General features: G+C 42.2%; 1 protein-coding gene across 2 annotated transcripts in view; it reads left to right on the forward strand.

Annotated features, from left to right (window-relative positions):
- PTPRB (protein tyrosine phosphatase receptor type B) overlaps positions 1-27,303 on the forward strand; it is a 176,098-nt gene that overhangs the window by 59,938 nt on the left and 88,857 nt on the right. The window contains exons 1-2 of one of the 2 annotated variants that reach the window (XM_040344004.1): positions 15,770-16,521; positions 17,030-17,300. In XM_040344004.1, the coding sequence (XP_040199938.1) occupies positions 16,468-16,521; positions 17,030-17,300 (325 nt within the window). In that variant the 5' untranslated portion in view covers positions 15,770-16,467. Of the gene's footprint in view, positions 1-15,769; positions 16,522-17,029; positions 17,301-27,303 lie in introns of those variants that run through there. The other variant, XM_040344003.1, reaches the window with a different exon arrangement.

The raw sequence follows: 27,303 nt of genomic DNA on the forward strand, positions 1-27,303 counted from the left end.
TGCATTCTAATGCCGCATACACACCATCACTTTATGTGATGAAAAAAAACAACATTTTCTGTGAAGTAAAAAACGACGTTTTTGAAACTTCAATTTTCAAAGACGAAGTTGCCTACACACCATCGTTTTTCTCACAATGTTCTAGCAAAGCGAGGTTACGTTCCACCACGTTTTTCCATTAAAGCTCGCTTCATAAGTAGCTTCTGGGCATGCGCGGATGGAAAAACGTCGTTTTAAACGACGTTTTTGCTACACACGGTCAATTTCTGTGAAGTAAAAGTTGACGTTTTGAAAAACGACACATAAAATTGAAGCATGCTTCAAATTTTTTTGGCCGTTTTTTAGAAGACATAAAACGACGTTTTCCCCCACACCCGGTCAATTAAAGTGACGTTTTTAAAAACGTCATTTTTTTTCATCACATAAAACGACCGTGTGTACGCGGCATAAGGCTATACATAAAACGGGAGTAGGAAGAAATGTTGGATTTTAAAGATCTTTCACAAACACATTGGGGTTGATATACTAAAGGTAAATAGACTGTGCACTTTGCAAGTGCAGTTGCTCCAGAGCTTAGTGCACAAGGGGTAGCTCTCCTGACTGCCATCATCCAACCATGTGCAAGCATATTTCCTTGCACGTGATTGGATATTCTTCTATTGCAAAACTAAAAAGTAACTCCACTTTCGTGGGGACAAAAAAATAGCAAATAAAGAAAAAATAATATAGCACATATAATTGCGACACTAATCATATTGTAATTGAATGTTATTAAAAATGTTATTACTTCTAATAAAGCCATTCCCTTGTCTGTAGATTTGGCAGGTTTGTTTGCTTTCTTTTATCAAAAATCCACTTTAAGGGCCCTTTCACACGTGTGGACGAACGGACCGTTTATTACAAGTCCGTTTACGGACTTGTAATGTATCCCTATGGGATTGCAGCGGATGATGCATCCGCTAACGTCCGTAACGATCCGCGTCCGCAAAGTTCCGCTTTTTCAGACGTAAGAAAACCCTATTTTTTTTCCGTCTGGCGGAATGGATCGGATGAATACGGACACACAGTCCGTATTCATCCGATTCCCCATAGGGGAGAGCAGAGCAAAGACAGGGCGGTCTCTGCACAGTGTGCGGGGACCGCCCTGTCCGCCGACAGCTCAGCGGGGATTAACGGAGGAATCCCCGCTGAGCCAATTGGGCTAACGGAGCGGATCAATACGGATCCGCTCCATGTGAAAGAGCCCTAAGCGTAAAAAATATGACACCTTTGTTAAAAATCCTCTATATTTTGATCGCAGATGCTTCAATGTCAACCATTGCTGCTGAAGCTCACATATAGAAAATGTATGGATATTTGGATCCATGCATGGATTTCCTTTCTCCAACCTACCCTACTCTTTGTCCAAAACACACAGCACCATGAAACACCAATAATGGAAATATACAGATTTGTCACTAACATTTTAAAGCTTCATGCTGCAGGAAGGAAAGACGTTGGACCGAAGCAATAACCTTGTCACCTCTAGCCTAGAAAGCTTCAAAGGCAGCCAGTCACACAGCTTTTATAAATTATAATAAAAGAAAGGAGATAAAAGGGGGATGTAGGTGAACAACTAACAATCACACAGGGCTCCTACATTATTTCCTAATGTATCCAATACAGGGCCGAACTGGGAGTAAAAACCAGCCCTGGAAATAATTTCATACCAGCTCAACAGCATAACGTCATTATTTTCTTGTTCAAAAAAGGGAAAACCATGCATTTTAAAGCACATTCGAAGAGTGTATTATAGCTGTGACCATCAGCGCAGCCTCACCAGTGCCCATCAAATCCAGCCTTACCAGTGTCCACCAAATGCAGCTGATCAGTACCCACCAAATGCAGCCTTACCAGTGCCCACCCAATGCACCCTGATCAGCACCCATGAAATGCAGCCTTACCAGAGTGCCCATGAAATGCATCCTGATCAGCGCCCATGAACTGCAGCCTTACCGGAGCGCCCATGAAATGCATCTTGAGCAGCGCCCATGAAATGCAGCCTTACCAGAGTGCCAATAAAATGCATCCTGATCAGCACCCATGAAATGCAGCCTTACCAGAGTGCCCATGAAATGCATCCCGATCAGCGACCATGAAATGCAAAAAATTTTTTTTTTGTTTTCTTATTTATTTTTATTTATTTTATTAATTTTTCCACAAAAAAAAAAAAAAAAAAGGTCACTTTTATTCCTATTACAAGGAATGTAAACATCCCTTGTAATAGAAAAAAGCATGACAGGTCCTCTTAAATATGAGATCTGGGGTCAAAAAGACCTCAGATCCCATATTTAGACTTAAATGCAAAAAAAAAACGAATATTGCTTTAAGAAGCATGGGCGGAAGTGACGTTTTGACGTCACTTCCGCTCTGCTATGGGGACGGGTGGGGGCCATTTTGCCCTCACTCGTATCCCAGCCGAGAAGAGGAAAGGACCCGATCGCCTCCGCCACTGCCGACGGCTCCGGTAAGTGGCAGAGGGCACGGGAGAGCGGCGAGAGGGGCCCTCTCCCGCCACTGATAACGGTGATCTCGCGGCGAATCCACCACGGAGACCACCGTTATCGTTTACAGGATCGCTCAAAGAAAAGATGGATATCTCGGTTGTGGCAGCAGCTGCTGCCGTTACTGAGATATCCATCTTTAAAGTACCGACGTATATGTACATGAGCGGGTCCTTAAGTGGTTAAAGCTACAGAAAGAATCTAGAAGGTATACCTCTAATAGTGTGAAGTTGCGGATCTCTTGAGACTATTGCAAGTTTTACATTGTTTTGCAAACTTATATATATTTTTTGTTTCAAATACTTTATTTCTACCTCCAAGGGCGAGACAAGGTTCTCATAACAATCAAATATAAACAATAACATAACAGATATAATCACTAATCAATAATCGATCATCACAAAATAATAGTCACATCCTTCATAGCACCGTCCATGCACCCCTGAGGAGGATACCATGCCTATATTACGGCGAGCAGGGGGACCACACCCATTCGCTGTATCTGGAATCACCCTATATATTTTCCATTTTCTAGATTATAAACAAGGGAGAGAAAAGAAAAAAAAAGAAAAGGGGGGGGGACACAAACAGATTTTAAAAAGGGAGAAAAGGGGAAAGAGGGAAGGGGAAGACTAATGCCCCGTACACGATCAGGCTTTTGCCCGACCAAACTCACATTGGATATCAGATGGAATTCCAACGGAGTAAAAGAGAAAATTTTCCGATGGAATTCCTTGGAAAAAAGTACATACACATGGTCGGAATTTCGTTGGACTTTTTCCATTGGAAATTCAGATAGTGTGTACGGGGCTTAAGGGATGAGGGTACCCTGAATAAGTAATGGATAACTAGTTATTAGCTATTTTAGTTGTAATACCTATATCTGACCATCATAAGTTAAGCAAGATCAGACCTTCTTCAGAAGAAATTAACATATTCCACTGTCTCCTCAACCACCGAGTACTTTTCTTGTTGGTTTTGTGCTGAAAGTGTTAGTAAGAAGAATGCTGGGTCCTCCGGTATCCTATAGTCTGTACATTTTTGTATAATGTTCCGTACTTCCTTCCAGCAAGATGTTATTTTTTGACACGACCAAAAAATATGTAACATCGTACCTCCCTTCTCCATACATCTCCAGCACCGGTCTGATGTTTCAGGATAAAATTTATGTAGCCTCTGTGGGGTATAGTACCATCTTGTTAATTTTTTATATTTCATCTCCTGGATTGCAAACTTATTTTCCCCCAATGATTCTGGCTTAGCAGGTTTAGGAAATAAGGTGAAACTTCACTTTACCACGAATACCCAGTCACATGAAACGAAAATGTAAAGAAAAACTTCACTTTTACTTGCACATGATTGGATGACCGGGAAAACCGGTCGTGTGTACAGGGCATTAGAAAGGTGCGGAACTTGAGCTGTTAGGAGAGGGGTGTCATCAGTTTGAAGGTTTTACAGATGGATACTAGAGTGACACTTTTAAGAACATCAGAGAATGACAATGGCTATTCTCTAACAAGAAAAAACAGACTTGTCCAAAGTTATAACAATGACTTCACCAAATATCACAGCCAAAATTACTTTAAAGTGTAACAAAAGACAAAACTTTATTTTTCATTTTGAAAGAGTAATGGAGGGTTAGAACCCCTTGCAGTTTTTTAATTTTGTTTGCCACCTGTGTCCTATTGGGGAGATAAAATACTGAACGGGTTCTTGGGATAAATACTGCACATTTTGATGAAATACCTCATGCCTTATTTTAGTAGCTTTTGTTTTGTGACTTGCAATTTTTTTTTAACTATTTTACCTTACATCCTAAAGAGGAAAATAACTCTTTGTGTATTTAGCCCAGTGTGTTCTGTTTCACTTTTCTGTACACAATCTCCAAATTAAGTAATTGCATATATTCTTAATACATATTCAAAAGTGCCCACAGGACTTTAGGAGACACAAACCATATTTTATAAAAAGGTATAGTTTATTCCGCAAATACAAAATCTAAAAAAAATGTTTAAGTCGCATCAATTTTTATTTCAAGTGGATACACAAATGGAAACTATAGTTACATAAATCATGATATAACTGGTGATCCAGGGAACAGATGTCTGTAAATTGAATCTCTGAATCTCTACACATTTCTTGAGATAGCACTCACTTCTTCAGGAGAAATATATTTAAATATCTGAAAACATTGACCAGGCTGTCAAAAGATTAAAAAACCTTGGTTGGACACGCAAAGTACAAAGATACTTACAGTTGAGACAAAAATATTCAATTTGAATGCATACTTGGTCAAAAGGTTTCTTCTATGTGGGGGTATCCTATAGCATAAACCTCACAAATGTGGGTGCAAATGCAGTAAAAATAGGGGAAGTTGCTCAATGGTCCATATCGTCCTCTCAGGAGTTGTGGGGGTTGGGGGTTACCGCTTTTGGTAATGAAAATTTACTCTGAGCCACAATTCGGGATTACTGCCAGGGAGGTTGAAATACAGAAAGAATGATCAAGCGCTGCATGTCTCCTTATGGGCAGTACAAATCTCCAATCTCAATTGCGTAGGTGTGGTCATGTATTTGTCTCCAAAACTCCCTAATAGTCTCTCCTACATAGAAGGAACCACATTCAGGCCTTGTACACACGACCGAACATGTCCGTGGAAACTGGTCCGCAGACCAGTTTCCGCGGACATGTCCGATCGTGTGTAGGGCCTAGCGGACAGTTTTCCGGCCTAGCGGACAGGTTTCCAGCGAAAAAAAGTTTCTTAGCATGCTAAGAAACTTGTCCGCTGGAACCATGTCCGTCGGACATGTCCGATGGTTAGTACGACTCGTCAGACATGTCCGCTGGTTATGACGTATAACCAGCGGCCCGAAATCCCGCGCATGCGTCAAATTGATTCGACGCATGCGTGGAAGCATTGAACTCGCGCGTTAGAGAACGTCGGTGTCTTATACGTCACCGCGTTCTCTGTCCGCTGGGATTTTGGTCTGATGGGGTGTACACACATCAGACCAAAAGCTCCCAGCAGACATGTCCGATGAAAACGGTCCGCGGACCGTTTTCATCGGACATGTCTGCTCGTGTGTACAAGGCCTAACAGGTCATAAGGCATCACCTGAGTGTGGCAGTTGACACATTTCTTGGGAACAAATTTTTTCCTATTGATGTTGAGATATTTTCAATAGGCGCATTTCCCACATTTTGAGGTCCCTCACAGAGATTTGGTTCAAACAGTTGGGCCGGGGAAGTGACTATTTACCGACCTGTCTTTCAGCGAGGGTGATCGCCTGAAGACCTTTCTTGGTTTAGGTGTGAAAAACTTCTAAATAATAGAGTCCTGGGCTAGCAGATACAAATACATCTGTAAAATAGATTACATTTGTTTGTGTTGAGAATTGAACCAAGTTATACATTTTACCATGTTGGATTGTTTTTTGGGCTTTTTTTTAAATAGTAGTGAATCCCTAGATTAGCTTTGGTCTGATTATAGGCCCTAACTATGCTTAAGTCATAAGTACTGACCATATGGGATTAAGCGTATGAGGGGGCAGGGTGCGCATTTGTAGCATGCAATATCGTATTGCCCGCTGTGGGCTTGCGATATAGAGCACTTGAGATTTATCCCTCATTATCTTTCCTTATGAATGTATCCAAGAAAGGGACCTGTATCTGATCACATGCCATCGTAAAATTGTAGGTTCCAGTTGTTATGGTTCAATTTGGCAATAAACTCTGACAAAAGAGCTTTGTCACTGTTCCAAACAATAAAGATTTAATCAATGTACCTGTGCCATGATGTGGCACAGGTACATTGAGAGATCATCGCTGGAAAAGATGTAGCGCCTCCATCCCCCCCAGGTACAAGTTGGCATAAGAGTACACAATAAGTGCCCATAGCCACCCCCTGTACCCGAAGGTAGTGGGAGGCCGCAAAACGAAAGACATTGTTAGACAAAACGAAATGTAGCAACGCCAAAACAAAATCATTAGGGTCCCTTTCCCGCTTGCCTTGTTGGAATAAAAAGGACTGCACACTTTCAATTGTATTTGAGTATACATACAGGGACTGAGACACATTCATGCCTGACACATACAACCAGTATATAAGTAACATCAGAGCTTTTTTTATCAGAAAATAGTTGCAGGAACTCAACCATGACCCCGTTCAGATTTCAAAAACAGTAGAAGGGTCTTAAAGGGGCATTAAATACCAGAATTGCATTACATACAGAGTGCAGAGTTCAGGGGGTTACACACAGAGTGCAGAGCTGTCACTTGTAAACACAAAAACCGGACTTCTGTGTTTACAGGTGATTGTAGTGAGCAGGCACCAAAGGGTCTGAGCCAGAGGTGGTGGAACTGAGTTCCCCCAAGTTCCCCCTGAAAAAAAAGCCCTGATAACATATATACTTATTTATATGTTGATATATCAATTTTCAGTATTAAATGACTGAGGAAAAATACTGTAATATATTTTGCAGATGTTTGACCTAAAAACCCTTGCCTGCTCCATATACCCCTGTCAAAAAAAATTCACATTTAGAGGCACTACTAATACTAGTTATCCCGAAAAACGTCTAACTTTTGTGAGAAGCTACATTTGCCTTGTTTTAAACTGATTTGGCATTAAAGAAATTATTTGCGATTTTCTGGAAGTAGCTTATTAATACCGGTCTGTTCTTGCATATGTGAAGGTACAAATAGTGAGACTCAACTATTATACAGCTAAAAAAATAAGAATATTTAAAAGGCATCTGAACCAAAAATTATTTCACATGTAGTAATATTTCATATTTAAAGGATAACTAACAGTTACTTATCAACATGAAATATAATATTTCTTATATGTCTTCTCCCCTTTCTGCTAAATTACAGTTGAAGGCTGGTTTCTACACTTAAAGACTTCTATTTCCTTTGTGGTAAAACCTGGTATTTCTAAAGAAATGTATAAAGATGCCATCTCGAAGTAACTAGTGCATCCTGAAATGTTCACTTGTAAGAACAAAGTCACGCAGGAGCATTTTCTTTGCTTTCAACTTCCACCTGTTTAACACCAACTATAATGCCGCGTACACACCATCACTTTATGTGATGAAAAAAAACGACATTTTCTGTGAAGTAAAAAATGACGTTTTTGAAACTTCAATTTTCAAAGACGAAGTTGCCTACACACCATCGTTTTTCTCACAATGTTCTAGCAAAGCGAGGTTACGTTCTCACCACTTTTTCCATTGAAGCTTGCTTCATAAGTAGCTTCTGGGCATGCGCGGATGAAAAAACGTCGTTTTAAACGACGTTTTTTACTACACACGGTCAATTTCTGTGAAGTAAAAGTTGACGTTTTGAAAAACGACACATAAAATTGAAGCATGCTTCAATTTTTTTTGGTCGTTTTTTAGAAGACATAAAACAACGTTTTCCCCCACACACAGTCAATTAAAGTGACGTTTTTAAAAACGTCATTTTTTTTCATCACATAAAGTGATGGTGTGTACGCGGCATTAGACTAGAATTCTTGATTTTTGTTGGTTTAAACATTTTCCTGATTTGCAGAGTTTATATTTAAACATTCCCTGCCTAATCATTTGTGTTTTGTGCATTATACACATTTTTGTTTTATAGAGTACTCATGACAGAGTGCATCACTTAAAACTGTGCAGTTTACGATCTAATCACCCAGTAACAGTCGTGCACACAAATGCCAAATTGGTCAGCAACCGGATATGCTGCCAGTATGTTTTAAGACTGTAGGAGGAAACCATAGCCCTAGAGGAAACCCCTTAAACACATGGATAACATACAAAGTCCTAACACATTGTGATCCATTGGGAATCAAACCCAGGTCACCAAAGCTGCAAAGCAGCAGTGCTGAACTGTAAACTATCATACTGAATCTAAAATGTAAGAAGGCACATTTCTGTACATTTATAAGTTAAATAGAAGACATTAGTTTAGTCATTTTTCTGCATTGCCTTCTTAAACTTAAAGGCCCAGATTCTCGTAGATGGGTGTAAAACTGTGCGGGCGTAACGTATCTGATTTACGTTACGCTGCCGCAAGTTTTACAGGCAAGTGCTTTATTCACAAAGAACTTGCCTGTAAAGTTGCGGCGGCGAAGCGTAAATCACCCGGCGCAAGCCCGCCTAATTCAAATTAGCCGGGTAGGGGGCGTGGATCATTTAAATTAAGCGTGTTCCCGCGCCGAACATACTGCGCATGCGCCGTCCGGAAAATATCCCAGGGTGCATTGCTCCAAATGACGTCGCAAGGACGTCATTTGTTTCGACGTGAACGTAAATGGCGTCCAGCCCCATTCACGGACGACTTACGCAAACGACGTAAATTTAAAAATTTGACGCGGGAACGACGGCTATACTTAAAAATGGTTGCCCCCTCATATAGCAGGGGCAACTTTACGCCGCGCAAATCTAACGTAAACGTCGTAACTTCACTGCGTCGACTGCGCGTACGTTTGGGAATTCACGTATTTCGCTAATTTGCATACTCGACGGGGAAAACGACGGAGACAACACCTAGCGGCAAAAAAAAAATTGCATTTAAGATCCGACAGCGTAAGAGCCTTACGCCTGTCGGATCTAATTGATATCTATGCGTAACTGATTCTAAGAATCAGTCGCATAGATACTACGGCCCAGATAAGGACTTACAACGGCGTACATTGCGTTGCGCTGTCGTAAGCCCTTTGAGAATCTGGGCCAGAGTGTTTTGTTGCTGTGATGCACACAATTAGTCACATGCTGCCCAAGGACACACTAGTCAGTCATTAACACAAATTAAAACTTTTTAATTCTTTAATAATTATATCATCAATAATGAATGGATTTACCATTGCATATTATTCAATAACTATTCTATTTTTTTAGATTTTGTTTGTGTGTGTTTGATGTAAATATTAACTGGCTTTAAGGTGATTTTTACCATAGAATGTGCCATCATTTCTGTACATGCTAGATTAGATGTATATCATTGTTATGTAAACTATCATTGGCTTATTTTTCCTGGTAAGATAATCTGCGTTTAGAGATCAGATAAGAGAAGCTAAAAATTTCTTTCCAGCCTCAATACCTTAACAAAAGAATCAGATAAATATAGGATATATTTCAATATATACTAGTCAGTTTTCTTTAGCTGGCATGTTAAGTGGAGTCCCAGAGTATATATATAGGTCAGGTGTGTTGTATCTTAGAGTAAGTAGTAGCACTTGATGCCACTTGGGCCTTTTAGTAATTGCATTAAAAAGCAACTTTGACAACGAGACTTGGCAATTTATGGTTATATTGAATAACTGTGCAAGACTTTATGTTCTTTTTGTGTTTGCTTGGTCTTCTTCTGGGTTCTCAGGTTTCTTCTTTTAATGTGATACTGGTCGTTTGATTAGCTTTCAGCCAACGTTGGTCCTCTTCTGTGTATGCAAGTTCATATATGCTATGGCCATTTGCAGGGCTGGACTGGAACAAAAATTTGGCCCTGGACTTCATCCAGACTGGCCCACTTTGATAGGTCTCTCCTATGGCGGCCGGACAACTCCCGCACCCCCCCCAGCCACCCAAGCCCCCTCTCCCCCTTCACTAGCCACTAGCCGTTCTACTTTATTAGAGTAGAACGGCTGGTACTGGTACCCTTATAGGCAGTACCAGTGGGGAAGCTAGACATTATTTCACCTGAGCAAAGAATCAGTTCGGTGCCCCTCCCCCCCATGGGACAAGATTAGGCAGAAGTGATAAACTCCCAGGCCATAGCTGTTGAGTCAGCTGTCTGTCCCCTCCCCCTGCTCCTTCTGGTCCCCCCCATGCTCCTCTGTCATCCCCCTGCTACTCTGGTCCTCCTCCTGCTTCTCTGTCCCCCCCCCCCCAGGTGAGCACTGTGGGGAGGGAGAGGAGGTAAGTGCTGCAGGGAGGGAGAGACAGAGGAGTGGAGTGGGGCAGCGGTCCGCTGTCACTGAAGCCGGCCCACTAAGCCATCAGCCCAACGGGAAACTCCCTGTAGTCCCAATGGCCAGTCCATCCCTGGCCATTTGATTGTAGACTCCTGGCATTAAATAGCGTGTAGTAAAGAACTGATGTGTCTTTCCTGTATAAAACATTGACTATCACACAGCAAGAGACAGGTCAACTGTATTTTTCAACATGAAATTCTGCATCGCTATTCATCCCTGTATGTTCTGTTGTATTACTGCAGTGGCAAATGAAGGCTCTATGGCAGGGGTCTCAAACTCAAATTACCTGAGGGCCACAAGACAAGTTTCCATATCCCATGGGGGGCCGCATGCAAACTTTCAAACTTCAAAAACAGTACTGGTGTCAGCGAACGCATTATTAACCCAGACCACTACACTGCACACTGACCACTACACTACACACTGACCACTCACCATCAGGGTACAGCACATCAGGGCACAGGGCACAGCACACATGAGTGCACAGCGCACATCAGGGTACAAAGCCCAGCACATCAGGGTACAAAGCCCAGCACATCAGGGTACAGGGCACATCAGAGCACAGCACATAGGGGTACAGCACAACAGGCCACATCAGGGTGCACGGCACATCAGGGCAGGGCATATCAGGACAGGGCACATGACACAGTACAGGACATGGCACATCCGGGCACGGCACATCAGGACAGGGCACATGGCACATCAGGGTACAGGGTACATGAAACAGCACATCAGGGTACAAAGCCCAGCACATCAGGGTACATGGGGCACATCAGGGTACATGGGGCACATGGCACATCAGGGTACATGGGCCACATCAGGGTACATGGGGCACAATCAGAGCACATCAGGGCACATGGGGTATATCAGGGCACATGGGGCACATACGAGCACACCAGGGCACATGGGGCACATGAGAGCATATCAGGGCACAATCAGGGCACATGAGAGCACATCAAGGCACAGCACATCAGGACAGGGCACATGGCACATTAAGGTACAGGACGTGGCACATCAGGGCACAGCACATCAGGACAGGGCACATGGCATATCAGGGTACAGGGCACATGAAACAGCACATCAAGGTACAAAGCCCAGCACATCAGGGTACCCCATGTACCCTGATGTGCTGGGCTTTGTACCCTGATGTGCTGTTTCATGTGCCCTGTACCCTGATGTGCCATGTGCCCTGATGTGCTGGGCTTTGTACCCCGATGTGCTGTTTCATGTGCCCTGTACCCTGATGTGCCATGTGCCCTGTCCTGATGTGCCCTGATGTGCCATGTCCTGTACCCTGATGTGCCATGTGCCCTGTCCTGATGTGCTGTGCCCCATGTGCCCTGATGTGCTCTCATGTGCCCCATGTTCCCTGGTGTGTCCCATGTTCCCCGGTGTGCCCCATGTTCCCTCAGTGTGCCCCGATGTGCTCTCATGTGCCTCATGGCACATCAGGGTACATGGGCCACATCAGGGCACAATCAGAGCACATGGGGCACATACGAGCACATCAGGGCACAATCAGGGAACATGGGGCACATGAGAGCACATCAGGGCACATGGGGCACAGCACATCAGGACAGGGCACAGATGATGTCACAAGCAAATGGGGATGGACGAGAAGAGAGGAGGGGCCGCCGGGGAGTAGCAGTGTGACATGAGAGACAAGTGAACTTATGACAGACGCTTCCTGCGCTACTCTTCATGCACCTCGATCTACACTTCCGCGGCACCCGCCCTGCCTGCGGGCCATTTAAAACTGGTCCGCGGGCCGCAAATGGCCCGCGGGCCGGTACTTTGAGACCCCTGCTCTATGGGGTTGATTTACTAAAGGCAAATAGACTGTGCATTTTGGCAAAGTGCAGTTATGCTATGCAAGTGCAGTTTTTCCAGAGCTTAGCAAATGAAGTAATGCTTCACTTTGCAAAGCATACTCAATCACGTGCAAGGAAAATTGAAAAAGACAGCATTTTTGTGTGCACATGATTGGATGATGGAAGTCAGCAGAGCTTCTTCTCATTCACTAAGCTCTGGAGCAACTGCTCTTGCAGAGTGCAACTACACTTTGCAATGTGCAAAATCTATTTGCCTTTAGTAAATCAACTCCTGTGTATGTACGTATTACATGTCTACAGAATCAAACTTAAAAGATAACAAAAAATATACACAAATTCCTCTATCCCATCCTTTTTCTAAAAAAAATTGTGAATAATATATTACCGATTTAAGATTTGCACAAAATAGTCTTCTCTCTATCCAGCCTATCCACAGATGGGCAGGGTGTCCAGTTTGTGGCATCCTTCTAGCATTAGTGTTCTGTTTTGGTGTATATCACAAGCCTGGATTTGGGGGAGTAATGGATCAACAGGGCACCAAGCTATTCATTAGATTGGAAATGTGCTATGAGTAGACCAGGAAGCAAGAAGGTTATTTTGACTTTATGTAAGTCTGTTAACTATGTATAAATCTCTAGGGGTGGAACAGAATTGTATGCATAAGTTAAGATAATTTTTAATTATTATACACTCTTTTTTTTGCCTTAATATTTAACCAATGTATTGTAATTTTAAATTTAATGTAAGTCACTAATTATACATGGTCAGTCTATTAGTTATTACAAGTTATTAAACTACAGTCCATAATCTATCAATTTGTTACACAAATCTCTTTCAGTGAAATTTAAAGTGGTTGTAAACCTACCTTTCAAAAAACAAAAAAAAACACCACTTGCAAGACAAAGGCATAATGAGCTAGTATGCATAACATACTGGCTCATTATGCAATACTCACCTCAGATCGAAGCCCCCACAGCCGTCCTCATACACCGCTCGGGCGGCTGAAATCTCTCCCGGGGGTTAATTCTGGATACGGACAACGGTGCAAGTGCACTTTAGAAACGGGGATCGTGACATTCCTAAAGTAGGCTGTGCCGTGACTGGCGGCTCCCGCACGGGAGTGACGTCATCGCAGCTCCGGCCAATCACAGCACTGGAGCCGCGATGACGTCACTCCCGCGCAGGAGCCGCCAGTCACGACACAGCCTACTTTAGGAATGTCACGATCCCCGTTTCTCAAGTGCGCCTGCGCCTTTGTCCATGGAGGTTTAGGAGATATTTCGAACACCTACAAGTAAGTCTTAATCTAGGCTTACCTGTAGGTAATAGTAGTTGTAAAGGGTTTACAACCACTTTAACCTCTTGACCACCGCCCCATGTCAAAAAGACGTCCTCTTTTTAAAGATGGATATCTCGGTAACGGCAGCAGCTGCTGCCACAACCGAGATATCCATCTCTTCAGTGGCCGGTCCTGTACACGATAATGGTGGTCTCCGTAGCAGATTCGCCGCGAGATTGCCGTTATCGGTGGCGGGAGAGGGTCCCCCCTCCCTCCCGCCGCTCTCCCACGCCCTCCGCCGCTCATCGGAGCCGTCGATAGCGGCGGAGGCGATCGGCTCCGTTTGGCAGCTGACTGGGGATGTGAGTGAGTGAAAAATCGCCCCCACCCGTCCCCATAGCTCTGCTGGGCGGAAGTGACATCAAAACGTCAGTCCCGCCCAGCGTCTTAAAGAAACATTTTTTTTTTGTCATTTGAAAAAATGACAGTTTCATTTTTTTTTTTTTTGGGCATTTAAGTCTAAATATGAGATCTGAGGTCTTTTTGACCCCAGATCTCATATTTAAGAGGACCTGTCATGCTTTTTTCTATTACAAGGGATGTTTACATTCCTTGTAATAGGAATAAAAGTGATCAATTTTTTTTTATTTCAGTGTAAAAAATTATAAACTAAATAAAAATAAATAAGAAAACAACATTTTTTTTTTAAAGCACCCCATCCCGACGAGCTCGCGTACAGAAGCGAATGCATACGCGAGTAGCGCCCGCATATAAAAACGGTGTTCAAACAACACAATTGAGGTATCACCGCGATCGTTAGAGCGAGAGCAATAATTCTAGCCCTAGACCTCCTCTGCAACTAAAAAAATGCAACCTGTAGAACTTTTTAAACATCGCCTATCGAGATTTTTAAGGGTAAAAGTTTGACGCCATGCCACGAGCGGGCGCAATTTTTAAGCGTGACATGTTGGGTATCATTTTACTCGGCGTAACATTATCTTTCACAATATATAAAAAAATTGGGCAACATTTATTGTTGTCTTATTTTTTTATTCAAAAAAGTGATTTTTTTCCAAAAAAAGTGCGCTTGTAAGACCGCTGCGCAAATACGGTGTGACAAAAAGTATTGCAATGACTGCAATTTTATTCTCTAGGGTGTTAGAAAAAAAATATATAATGTTTGGGGGTTTTAAGTAATTTTCTAGCAAAAAAAAATGTTTTAGTCTCGTAAACACCGAATCTGAAAAACAAGCCCAGTGGGAAAGAGGTTAAACAGCCGCATGCAATAAGTGTAGTTATATAATACACCAATAACCAGTTATAACTAAAATGCAATGCTGAAATAATAGTGTTCAGGAAAATGTGACCATAAACTGACGTTTGTCAAAATGACAAAAATAAACAGTATATATTGTTACGCATGTAAAAGATTAAAAAGTGCACTTCAGCCTTCACCCAACATTTGGAAACACCCGTAGGGCCAATCCTTCATCAATGGTAAAAATACACACCCAGAGGGATTGTAATAGACATCATATCCCTCGGGCGAGTGTGTATTTTTACCATTGGTGAAGGATTGGCACTAAGGGTGTTTCCAAGCGTTTGGTGAAGGCTTAAGTGGAGCACTTTCATATGTTTTACACGCATAACAATATGAACTGTTTATTTTTGTCGTTTTTAACAAACTTCATTTTATGGACACAAAATTAAATAGTGACAGTATTTATGCAGAATTCTATGACTAGAATGTAAAATCGTCAGTGTTAAAACGATTCTAGATTTCTTGCTGTTGAAAGTTGCTAAGACTTTCATTAAAAAACGTATGGCAGAGGAAAGGTTAGATATATCTATGCATTTCTAAAGTTTGTAAATTCCCAATGTGGTCTTATGAACATAAAATGTTAAAGTCTAAAATAATCTCACGATTAACCTAACTTTTAATATCCGAGAATCAAAGTGACCTGGTGAAAGAGACCTTTTGGGTGAGGCAGCTCACTGAAATTATAATGGACAAACGTTTTATTAAAAGAAAACAAAAAGGTCCAAAAATAGCCTCAGAAAACTAGGCTGAGAGAGAAATGAGGAGATAGGAGGAAGGAAGGCAGGGGTGGGGGAGAGGAAAGTTAGAGGGAGAAAGAAACAAGATTTCAAGCTAAAATGATCAGAGCAGAAAAGTGAAAGTGCTGGCATGGGACAGCGCTGTTTAAAGGACTGGCACAGCAGCGAGCATCGAGAGAAGTGACTTTTCTTCAGATGCAGGCAGGCATTGGCAGGGGAGGTTAATGAAGGGTCAGCAGCCACAGGAAGTTGGCGGGGTTGGTAGCTTACAGGTATCGCCAAGACGACAGCCTGGATCATTCTGCAGCCTCACAAGGAGGGGAGGTGCTGGAGGCTGCTCTGCCTGGGCTGGATACTGCATGGGTTCAACTCATTATTGTTACACTAGATTAAGTGAAGGAAATCGACCCTTGATTACGGAAGTCGATGGAAAGCGCTGAACAGGTTTAGACTGGGTCAGAATGGCAATGTGGAAACTGCAAGAGGTTGCCTTCTACATGCTTTTCTTAAAACCCACTGCTAATAAAATCTTCCTAGTACCCTTATGTCTTACCGCACCACCATTCAGAAAAAAATTACAAGGAATTCTTTGTTAAATTTTTTGTTGCACTGGATCATTTAAAACTTTGGAGCACAGCTGCACATTGACTTGGGAATACCTCTAAACTTTCTCTTGTATGGAATTGCTTGAAACATTGTTCTGTACCTACCTTTGGACACCTGGACCATTATTTATATTGGAATTTTGCAATGAAATTTATTATCCCCGACGGATTATTTTAAATCAGTTTTCTCGCAATGCTGAGATATGTGTTTGGATTGTCATTGTGGATTGTGCTGAGCTTTATAAAGGTGAGAACCCAGACAATATCAGCTGGTCCTTCTTTCCTATATTCTCCAGATGAAGGATGCTGATGCTGTATTTTCCTCTATTTTTAGTGCTGGTCTACATTATAGGTGTGATGTCACTGCACTTATCTCTAAACGCTCATTGAATTAATCCCTTCCTTCACTGTCAACACATGACCTTCTGATTTTTTATGTGATCTAACTAATACTACTCTTAAGTTTGATTTATTTAGAATAAAATGTTATTTTTTTTTACTTTTTATTGACTGTGTAGCATTATCCTAGTTACATTATAATGTTGATCACCAACAATCTCTAACAACTGGTGAAGTTTTTGTCTAGAGGAATATTATTATTTTTAGTAATAGCTATATCATTTTGTTCTGTAGGCTTCTTTGTGTCATTTTGTGACCTTGAATAGCTCATAAAAGTTATTAAGTAATTTTTGGCAAATGTAACTTTTGCTTGATTCGTTATATCGAACCTTAACAATTTATTTCCTTCTTTTTAGGATGTGGAGCCGGTGAAATGCACCATCAACATTACTGAGAGCAAAGCTTCCTCACAAAATCTATATGTAAAGTGGAGTAGTCCTGGAATCACTTGCAATTTTAGTTTGACTTGCAGCTCAAGCAACTTTTGGCAAACCACATGCAATCCCATCCAAAAAAACAATGATACTTATGAATGCACACAGTTTGGACTTGAGGCAGGAACACTTTATGACATAAATATAGAAGCCCGACAAGATGGAGAGACAAAGAATTTTACGTTACAAACAGGTATGACAAAAAAGTGCATGGCTGAGATTTTCTCTGAAGGTTCTATACACTTGATTTCCAGATTGCATCACTTTGGCAGTTTGTGTGGCCCTCGAGGTCCCTGAAGACTTTAGGGTATCTTTTCCTTATCTAGGTCCTTGCTCAGGTCAGTAAGGAAAAGTATTCTTTAGACTGTGATCCAGTTATAAGATGGTTTACTTTATTGTTTTTAATACCTAGTTAGTTTTCTGTACTGTCTATCTCTACTCTTTTTCTTTCTATGATCATGACCTTTACAGTATAATGGATTTTACTGAGAGAAATATCAAATGTGGCTCAAGTAATTTTTTATAGGGGCCATGTGAAATGCTAAATGATTTGTGAAGGGGCAGTAATGCCAGTGACCTTTATAGTCTTATGTAGTATGTCTCCAGTCTATGCCTGCCTCTTGAAGCATGTACTGTGTGTCTCTAACAACTCCTATAGATTTTTGTTGCTGTCTTTTGCCATCTCCTGCTGCATTTCTGTAGTTTTTTACCATCTTTTGGTAGCACACCTATGGTCTCAGGCCATCTTTTGTAGCACACTTACAGTCTTTGAACTTCTCCTGTGATATGTGTGCTGATAGTTTTCTGACAGCTTTCTATAGCAAACATTTACATAATATTATGTGCAGCACTTTAGAGAGGTCAGGGGATGCACTTCTGGCCCCCTTTATCAAAACGTTCAAAAACCACAGTTCTGTACTATCACTATTATGGTTTTACAATTGTCAACTTTGTTTTAAGAAAGTGTAAAGACAATGGGGCAGATCTACGTACCTGAGCGTAAGAATCCGCCGGGCGCAGCGTATCTAAGATACACTACGCCGCCTCAACGTATTTTTTTTTCGAATCCTCAACGAATTTACGGCGGCGTAGTGTATCTTTGGCGGCGAAAGGGCGCGGGATTCAAATGGATGTAATGGGGGCGTGTTTTATGTCAATACGTCGTGACCCGACGTAAACAACGTTTTGTTTCAACTGCGCATGCGCCGTCCGTGGGGGTATCCCAGTGCGCATGCTCGAAATTAACCTAGAAAAAGCCAATGCTTCCGACGGTGACGTCATTCTGCGCAAATCCCTATTTGCGAACGACTTACGCAAACGGCGTAAAAAATTCAAAATTGGACGCGGGAACGACGGCCATACTTAACATTGAGTACGCCACCATATAGCAGCTTTAACTATACGCCGGAAAAAGCCTGAACGAAAACGACGTAAAAAAATGCGCCGGCCGGACGTACATTCGTGGATCGCCGTGAATAGCTAATTTGCATACTCGACGCGGAATTCGACGGTAATGCCACCTAGCGACCGCCAAAATATTGCACCTTAAGATCCGACGGCGTACTAAGACGTACGCCTGCCGGATCCCTCCGAGATGCCGTCGTATCTTGTTTTGTAGATACAAAACAAAGATACGACGCAGGAATTTAAAAATTACACCGGCGTATCAATAGATACGCCGGCGTAATCCTTTTGTGGATCTGCCCCAATAACTGTGTGCACATTTGAAAAGTACACAGTCACTAATCAGGTTCTAGTAGTTTATTGTCAGACTTTTCCAACGATACATAGGATGAGTGGCTATGGGCTACTGCACTTTGCACATACTCATTGTACTATGTTTTAGGTTTTGATTCAATAGCATAGATTTCAAGAGTTGTAGTCCTAAAAAGAGTTATGACGAGTAGTCTAAAAATGGGTGGAATTATGTTGTAGGGCCATGAAAGAGACAGGTTCACCTGTTCAGCGATATGCAAGGTGTTATATGTTTAAAAACATGCATTTTCAAATTTTGCTGCACTGACACCTGTTCTTGTTTTGAGCAAATTCAAGTGCAACTAAAGGAAAGACATTAAAGCAAAATGTACTAGAAAGTGTGTACCAGTAATAATGACATAGAAAAACATATGATCTGGTTTTGCTTAAGAAAAAAAATATGCTATATGAGAATATCAGAAACCTGCTCAATCATGCTGCCACGCTGCACAACTCTAATAAAGAGCTAGAACCAAAAAACATACTAGCACTCTATTGGGGATTAACAGCTCAGGTATGTCTTACAAAAATAGAATGTAGATACTCCAGTTTTATCTAGGGATAATTTTTCGCTATCCCTGTGTTGAAAAACGTCACAGGAAAGCGCTGCAGTGTTTGAGTGTTTGGAATATGTATTGAATAATAAGAAATCCTTTAATGTTCACCAATGTCTAGAGTGATCCGATTGTGATTAGAGTCTAGAGGGATCAGATTATTAATGGATTGGCAGACTTAGTGATCTATCCAACATCCTCAAAATAGATGACATCTGTTTTTGATATTCTATTACTCATAATCATCATCGCAAACCTGGAAGCCAGCACTACGAAACCTGCATATGGCTATATAGCTGAAAGACACATTGGGTTCGATTTACTAAAGGAAAATAGGCTGTTCACTTTGCAAGAGAAGTTTTACTTTGGAAGAGAAATTTCCCCAGAGCTTAGAGAATGCAGTGAAATTTCAGTTTGCAATGAATAACCAATGACATGCAAGGAAAAAAAATAAATTTTTGCTTGCGCATGATTGGATGATAGAAGTCAGCAGAGCTTCAGTTCATTTTCTTCCAAAGTGAACAAACAAGCATTTACATTTGTTAAATCAACCCAATAATTAAGCAAGAGTCAAAAGAAAACGATATCTTCTGTTAATTTTGAATACACTTTATTTTAACAATTGAATTAACCTCAAAATACATAACAGACTATTACTTTACCAGTAGAACAACTTTAAACCATAAATAACAATAAACAGATAATATCACACTTTCCCATGGCTTGCCTGCATTGTGGTAGCTGTCCCTGTCTCTCACAAGCAGAGTAGGGTCCTAAAGTTGACAAATATTGACTTGAGAATAGAGAGGGAGCCTTTGGGCATGGGATTTTTCCTAACATGTTTATATAGCTATTGTTGGCAGGGCCACCATTAGAAACCATGAGGTTCCAAACAACCTAACTGGTAGCCCCAGCCACCCCCTCCCCCCACCCAGTCCCAATGTCTTTTAATACACTTTAACTGTCCCTCAGGGGCGGGAAGATACCCCAACGGCATCTGCACACACAGCCCAGTAGTCCTCTTGAGTTACCTCTCCTGCCTGCGAATACTGAAGAGTGTGTTGCTTTTTCAAGATCCCAAAAAAATCTCACCTCATGACACACAAATGATTGTGCTATGAAACATTCAAAAGAATACTTCAAAGTGCGTACCTCAAGAACCTGCTGCCCCATCTCACAATCTAACAGTTTAAGCAGCCCCTTTCAGACATGGGTCAGGTACATTTGTGCATCCATGATATGATTCTGTATAGGAAGGGTCTGCATCTTTTGGGGAAACTATCAAAGTCTGCAGGATCAGATGTGGGCTAGGGTTGCTGGCAATGTACAGGGCACCAAGGAACAACTGAAAATTTAAAAAAGGTAGTCTCAGTCAACATAGTAAAATAGATATACAACAATTGGGGTAAAGACAATAAAACAAGGCTCTAATGCATGGGTCTTCAAACTACGGCCCTCCAGGTGTTCAGGAACTAGAATTCCCATCATGCCTAGTCATGTCTGTGAATGTCAGAGCTTTACAATGCCTCATGGGAAGTGTAGTTCCGCAACACCTGGAGGGCCGTAGTTTGAGGATCCCTGCTCTAATGCAATAATAATCAGTGCAGCTGGCAAATTAGCACCAGATTCTTGGAGTAATCGGCTTCCTCTGAGCCTGGGACGTATCATAGGGGATCCTGGGAAATATAGTTTGCAGCATGAGGATGCCTCACTGCTGCCTGTCCAGAGCCCATGCCAGGAACTTCAATACAGTAACTGAACTGCTCTGCACCTGTTATAAAAGAGTGCTGGGAAGTGAGGGACAAAGGCTAGAGTTAAGCTTTGCCAAGGATCTGCAGAATAAGCCTGACATGGTCATTGGTCACCAAAGATTTTTTCAGTTGCCCCAGTAACCTGGCACCCATGAATTGTCCAGCCGGATTGTAGTATAACTGCGAATAAGAACTATTCATGTTGCACCCTGGATACTGCCAATACCTGTACGGTTCTGCCTTACACTGAATAGATGCGATATGGAGGTCCACTGTAGTAAAAACAGAAAAGTCACATTGGTTATTTTTTTCTCTACTGTATTGATATTTCACAGTTTTTTATTTAAAAAAAACTGCGTGTGCAGGAATATTTTAGGATACGTTTGATTTGTACTCTATGGAACCTGTTGCATGTGACATTTGAACTCAAGGAATCTATTTATAATAAATGTTATTACTTGAAACTGAAATCCAGAATTAGAAAAACGATCCTATTATAAATGTTGGGCATATTTTTAGAGGCATATATATAAAGAATGTGACATTTTCCAGATATTCTGGTGCATGTGTTTTAAATTACAGGAATAATTAACCACTTGTGAACATTTAGTGAAAGTCACATTTACAACCCAGTCACATCAGTCACAACATTGAAATTGTGCTACTTCACTTAAAGTAGCACGATTTCAAAGTAGCATTTCAGTGCTACTTCAGGTGAAACTTGGAAGACATCTGTGCGACTTCATTCACAGATGTGTAAGTCGCACCTGAGGGAACTACTTTCAAAATCGGTAAACTACTTTCAAAATCAGTGCAACTCCGACAGAGTCAACGGTGTGATCGTGGGCTTACTGTTTTATTTATGTTGTTTTTAATCTAACAAATAATGTGGCTTCCCAAATTTTCTTTGGAGTATCACATCTGTGAATATTTTGAAATAGAAAACTGAAAAACACAGCTATTAATATCCACCAATATAGAGATTCGCATGTAAGGGTGGGGACTGTTATCTGTCCAGGAGTTTGGCTCTGTTTGTGGAAATTTATTTAGAAATGTGGGTGGAATATTTTTTTTATTTTGTGATTAGTAGCTGGCCGAAAATAAAGTCAGAATTCGGACATTAGAGTCTTTCGACTTTCTCCTAAGCTGCTACTTTCCACTGTAATCCCATGAGGCTTATCTGCTACTGTAAATGAATCAGGGGATATGAGTCAGAAAATCTGCTCCGAGGTGATGACCAGGATGCTGTAAAGTCTGCTATCTTAAAGTGGGCATTGTATTCATCCCCTGTATTAGAACCCTATTGACTTTTAGATATCATTTGTTGTATGTCTATATATATACAGGTGATACTCGAAAAATTTGAATATCGTGCAAAAGTTTATTTATTTCACTAATGCAACTTAAAATGTGAAACTAATATATGAGATAGACTTATTACATGCAAAGCAAGATAGTTCATGCAGTAATTTGTCATAATTGTGATGATTATGGCTTACAGCTCATGAAAACCCCAAATCCACAATCTCCGAAAATTTCAATATTGTGAAAAGGTGCAATATTCTAGGCTCAAAGTGTCCCACCCTTATCAGCTAATTAAGCCAAAACACCTGCAAAACGTTCCTGAGCCTTTAAAAGGACTCTCAGTCTGGTTCAGTAGGAATCACAATCATCGGAAAGACTGCAGACCTGACAGATGTGCAGAAAACCATCACTATCTTGCTTTGCATGTAATGAGTCTATCCCATATATTAGTTTCACATTTTAAGTTGCATTAATGAAATAAATGAACTTTTGCACGATATTCAAATTTTTCGAGTATCATCTGTATATTTGGTCTACAGATGGGAACCACATAAACACACAACAAGACTTACAACATAACATTGATCTGAAGTGTGCCCTGGTCTGCTGGTCGGTATGCCAAAAAGGGGGCATACCCAAGATAAGTATTGGATGATTGTGGAGAGAAATGTGATGAGAAGTGCCCTAAAAGGGCAATGGGAGGGAGGGTATCACGCACCGGACCCGACATAGACCATAGTGTAGTGGTCTGCTTAAATAACCCCATAGACTCCTCCCATAAATTCAGGCCACCATACTGGCCTTATTATTTATGGTCAAAGTCCTTCATCCGAGACTGATGTGATGCCCATGCAATAAAAGGGGGCAAAAATTGTCAGATAGGTTAGTACCTATTTATTGGTCCTGTGACATTTATTGAGCAAGCTAGGTAAAGGCTTGCGACATTCCTACCTGAGGGTTCGGAATGTATTGAGGGAAGCAGGCAGAGTTCCACCTGCCTGATTCTTAATGACATGGTCTGGTACCCTGTACTTAGATGCGGAAGAGGCTGCTCCTATACAAAAGGAGTGACCGAAACACTGTCCGGGGGCCAAGGCTTAGGTTAATCATGAGGATCCTAATGTGCCTGATGAACTGACTGGCACTCAGGGAAAAGGTAGCAATGGGCTGGAGTTCGACTGGCTAGGTAGGTGAGACAGTAACAGGTCGAGTATCACTACTGGACACCAGACGTGTTGGTCTGGAAGAGTTTGATGTTGACCCCGGGATTGGATTGTTGGATGGTTCTGGACACTATAAGGTATAGAACGACATGACCTTGAAAGCTTGCCAAGTGGTGTTTGCACAATATCTGGATACTGGGGCGGCTAAAGATAAACTCACTAGGCCGAAAAGCTGTAGAGGCCAGGTAGATGGCCGCTTGGACGACCAGGCTGGGTAGAAGCCCAAATGGGGAACGTGAAAGGATGGTTGACATGTCCCTAAAGATGGCACATGTGACATGTAAGCGTTTGCAGTTGGCTTTGGGCTGATGCCTCTGGATGCAGCGTAGGATGGATTTATGGGGTCCTGTAAGGACAAGAAATGCTGGATACCGGATAAGTATAGCCTTATGGTGTTATAAGATAGAGCCAGCTGCATATGGAAATACGATATAAAGGCTAGGGCGTGCTTGATGACTCCTGTCACTGCTTCGGGGCATGAGGCTAGAAACCTGCAGTAGGCGTTGCTGGCGGTGTGATGGACCTTCAGTGTGTTGCGGGATAACGACTGATTAATTAGATGGGTGGCGTTGTGAAGGTGTCTTTAACCCATCATCAGCTGAGACCAAGGTGGGATAGGACAAATGGTTGGGTCTGCTCCAGGTTTCTGATGAAAGAATGAAGTAATTTAACGTGGGACAGTGCGTGCGCTGCAACATTGCACTTGTCCGAAATATAAATGAAGTGAACACTAGATTGATGCTACAGAGACAACTGCACCAGCCTGCTTAGGAAGGACATGATGGTGAGCGACTTAGGCCTGCCTTTATTTATAATTTCTGGTTGTCTGTGGCACCATTTGTCCTGTCCAGGTATGGCCCCAGACCTGAGCAGCTACCACAAAGGGATATCGTTTGAAATGTGAAGATGATTGACAAAACTAGGGATTAGGAGGATTTTTGGTGGCCATGGTCCTGCAAACCAGTGATGGCCAAAAATTGCAGCCAAGCCTGTGGAGGCTGCTGTATCCATGACTACCTAAGTTGATAAAGCTAATGCAGGTGGAATAAACATGCATAAGCCGTACCCGTTTGGGCGAAATTCGACCCACATTGCCAAATCTGCTATAGCTGCTGGGTCCAGCTGAAGAACTTAATCAAGGTCTTAGTACATGAGAGAGGAAAACCAAGAGTCATGAAAGGACCGCCCCTGCGGGATAATCCTCATGGCAAATTAGGCATCCCTAGCAGGGATTGTAGCTGTATTTTGGTATACCCTTGACAAAGTGTAAAGTCGTGAATAACCGACCTGATTCTGGGTGCGACAGGATCCAAGTAAGAGTGAAGGTATCAAACAGCCACAGCTGTTTTAAGAGCCGAAAGTCAACTTGGTGGCAAAGTAATATGAACCTTCCTGTTTGACGCCAAGCCCTGGCCAGAGGGATGGCCCAAAGGGCAGTCCCTATGCCAAGAATGGCTTGAACAGCTGGATCAACCAATGCATATTCAAGAGAAAACTTCTCGGACGGATTTAGAGAGTTTAAACTTGGGATGTAGGAACAATGAGGTGCAGACAAGTCGTACACCAACCAAAGTTAATTTGAAAACTTGCCCTTGACGAGCCCAATAGAGCAGACTCTCCAAGTAGTGAAAGGTGATTCAGCAAAAAGGACCAATGATAAACCCCCAGTCCAGTTTGAACTGTAATAGGATATCTACGGCTAGCCCATCGGTGGCAGCTGAGAAAAGGTTTCTGCACTCGTGGGCCGAGTGAGGTAGCGTGATGAGTCCGGTGTTGAACCCCAACGTAAATCCGTGCACTAGGAAGGTGGCCAGTGAGAGAGTCAGTGTGAGGAAAGGTAAAACCCCAGCTACCGAACCTCCACTCAGTCTGGTCTTGAAGTGTTGTACTGCTTGAGGTTGCACGCGACTTTAGGATGTGCTCTATGGCCCGTGACTCAAATGTGAAGCAGCCGGCATTGGCTAACGTTGCAAGTCCCATAGTTGAAATTCAGTTGTATATTGTATAGATTGTGAGTATGTACGAACGAACGGTCGGACTGAATAAGGACTGGTAGCTTGTGATGCTCATGATGGAGACCGGGCTGCAGGAAGCTATATGACAAATGGAATCTTGTTGTGTCATGTTGAGGATTCGGATTGTTGTGCTGGTGACGCGCCTAGACCCGAATCGAGCAGTAGGATGTGTGAAATGAGCTGTCAGAGTATGTGAAGCATAATATCCGCTAAGTTATCAGTATGCACGAGCGTACGAATGGATTGGTCTGAGTAACGATTAGTAGCTTATGGCAGATGCCTCAGGATAGAAACAGAACAGTAGTAAGTTGCGTAATAGATAGAACCGCTAGAGGTACTAATCATTGTACCGCTGGTGCAACTAGATACAATTGCAGGGATGGGTGTTGGGATGACCTGTCACTGGCAATGGAAGATCAGCCTAAAGAGCTTGAATTTCCTGGCTGTAGCTGGGTAGGGAACGCCCCTGCATCACAGCTCTACTGTAAAATCCTGGGGATGGTCCATCCGCTGAGGGACTGCACACTGTCACACTCTGAAATCGTGGAGGGTGACAGAGGGCCAGAGGAAAAGTCTGCACTGCCGGCCTGTGATATGGCTCCAGCTAAAGACAACTAGAGGGGGGTGCATGTGTTAAGAGGAGTGGTTGCAGTAGGATAGTGAGCAGAGCTGGATACAGAATAATAGAAAAGAAGGAAAACGAGAAGGACAGGAAATGGAACCACAAGCGCAGTTAGAGGCTGGTTTCCGTTCTGAAGCGTTGAACGCTTTTGAAAATTTTTGAAAATTCGAAAGAGTGCGTGACAACCGAGGTGAGCCAGGAGGTGACTGGCCAGGTAATCGATAGCTCGGGTGCCCATCAGTGCTGAGCACAAACCTGCAGAACAGAACCCCAGGGCATACTGGGGCGAGAAGCTGAAGTCTGGTATGGCCTAAGTAGGAATGTTGCGTTCTGTAGTTTGTGATGTATGCTCAGCCTGCCAATGCTTGCACTGTCAGCAAGCTTAACGTTTGGCGACCTTGTCTGCGCAGGTAAAGGGACGCCCTTTGAAAACAGAGTGACATGCAAAAGAAACATGTGATAGTAACTAACGCCCGATGAGCAGCCAAAATTGTTTATGTGAAGTGAACGTTTTGTTAAAGGGTGCTGTAGGTTGATGTGAGAGTGACACCCGTGTACTACACTTAACTCTATGCCCTAGTTGCAAAGTGCTGGTCGAAGTTGAAAATTCAGTCAGGAATTTAGTCGACCGAGAACCTGTAGTGAGGGTGACATATAAGTCCCATTTTTTTTGGTAAAATTACCTGCCCCACCTCTTGAAATGCCACTGGCCCCCTGGTGAAGATGCGATCCCTGTGTGTTTGTTTTTTTCTCTCTCTTTTTTCTTTTGAGTGCTACTGGAGAAATGATGTGTGGCCGATTGTGTGCCACTGGAGAAATGCCTGCAACGTTTGCAAGAAAGTAGCTTTATTGGCAGGTAAAAAAAGAAAAGGATAGCAGAAATTTGAGTATCTAGGAATAAACTATAATCATGAATGGTTGTAACCATGCCTGAGAGTGTATGACATCCCATATGAATCGGTTGTAGAGTG

The sequence above is a fragment of the Rana temporaria genome, chromosome 3 (genome assembly GCF_905171775.1).
Source record: "Rana temporaria chromosome 3, aRanTem1.1, whole genome shotgun sequence".
Taxonomy (NCBI): Eukaryota; Metazoa; Chordata; class Amphibia; order Anura; family Ranidae; genus Rana; species Rana temporaria.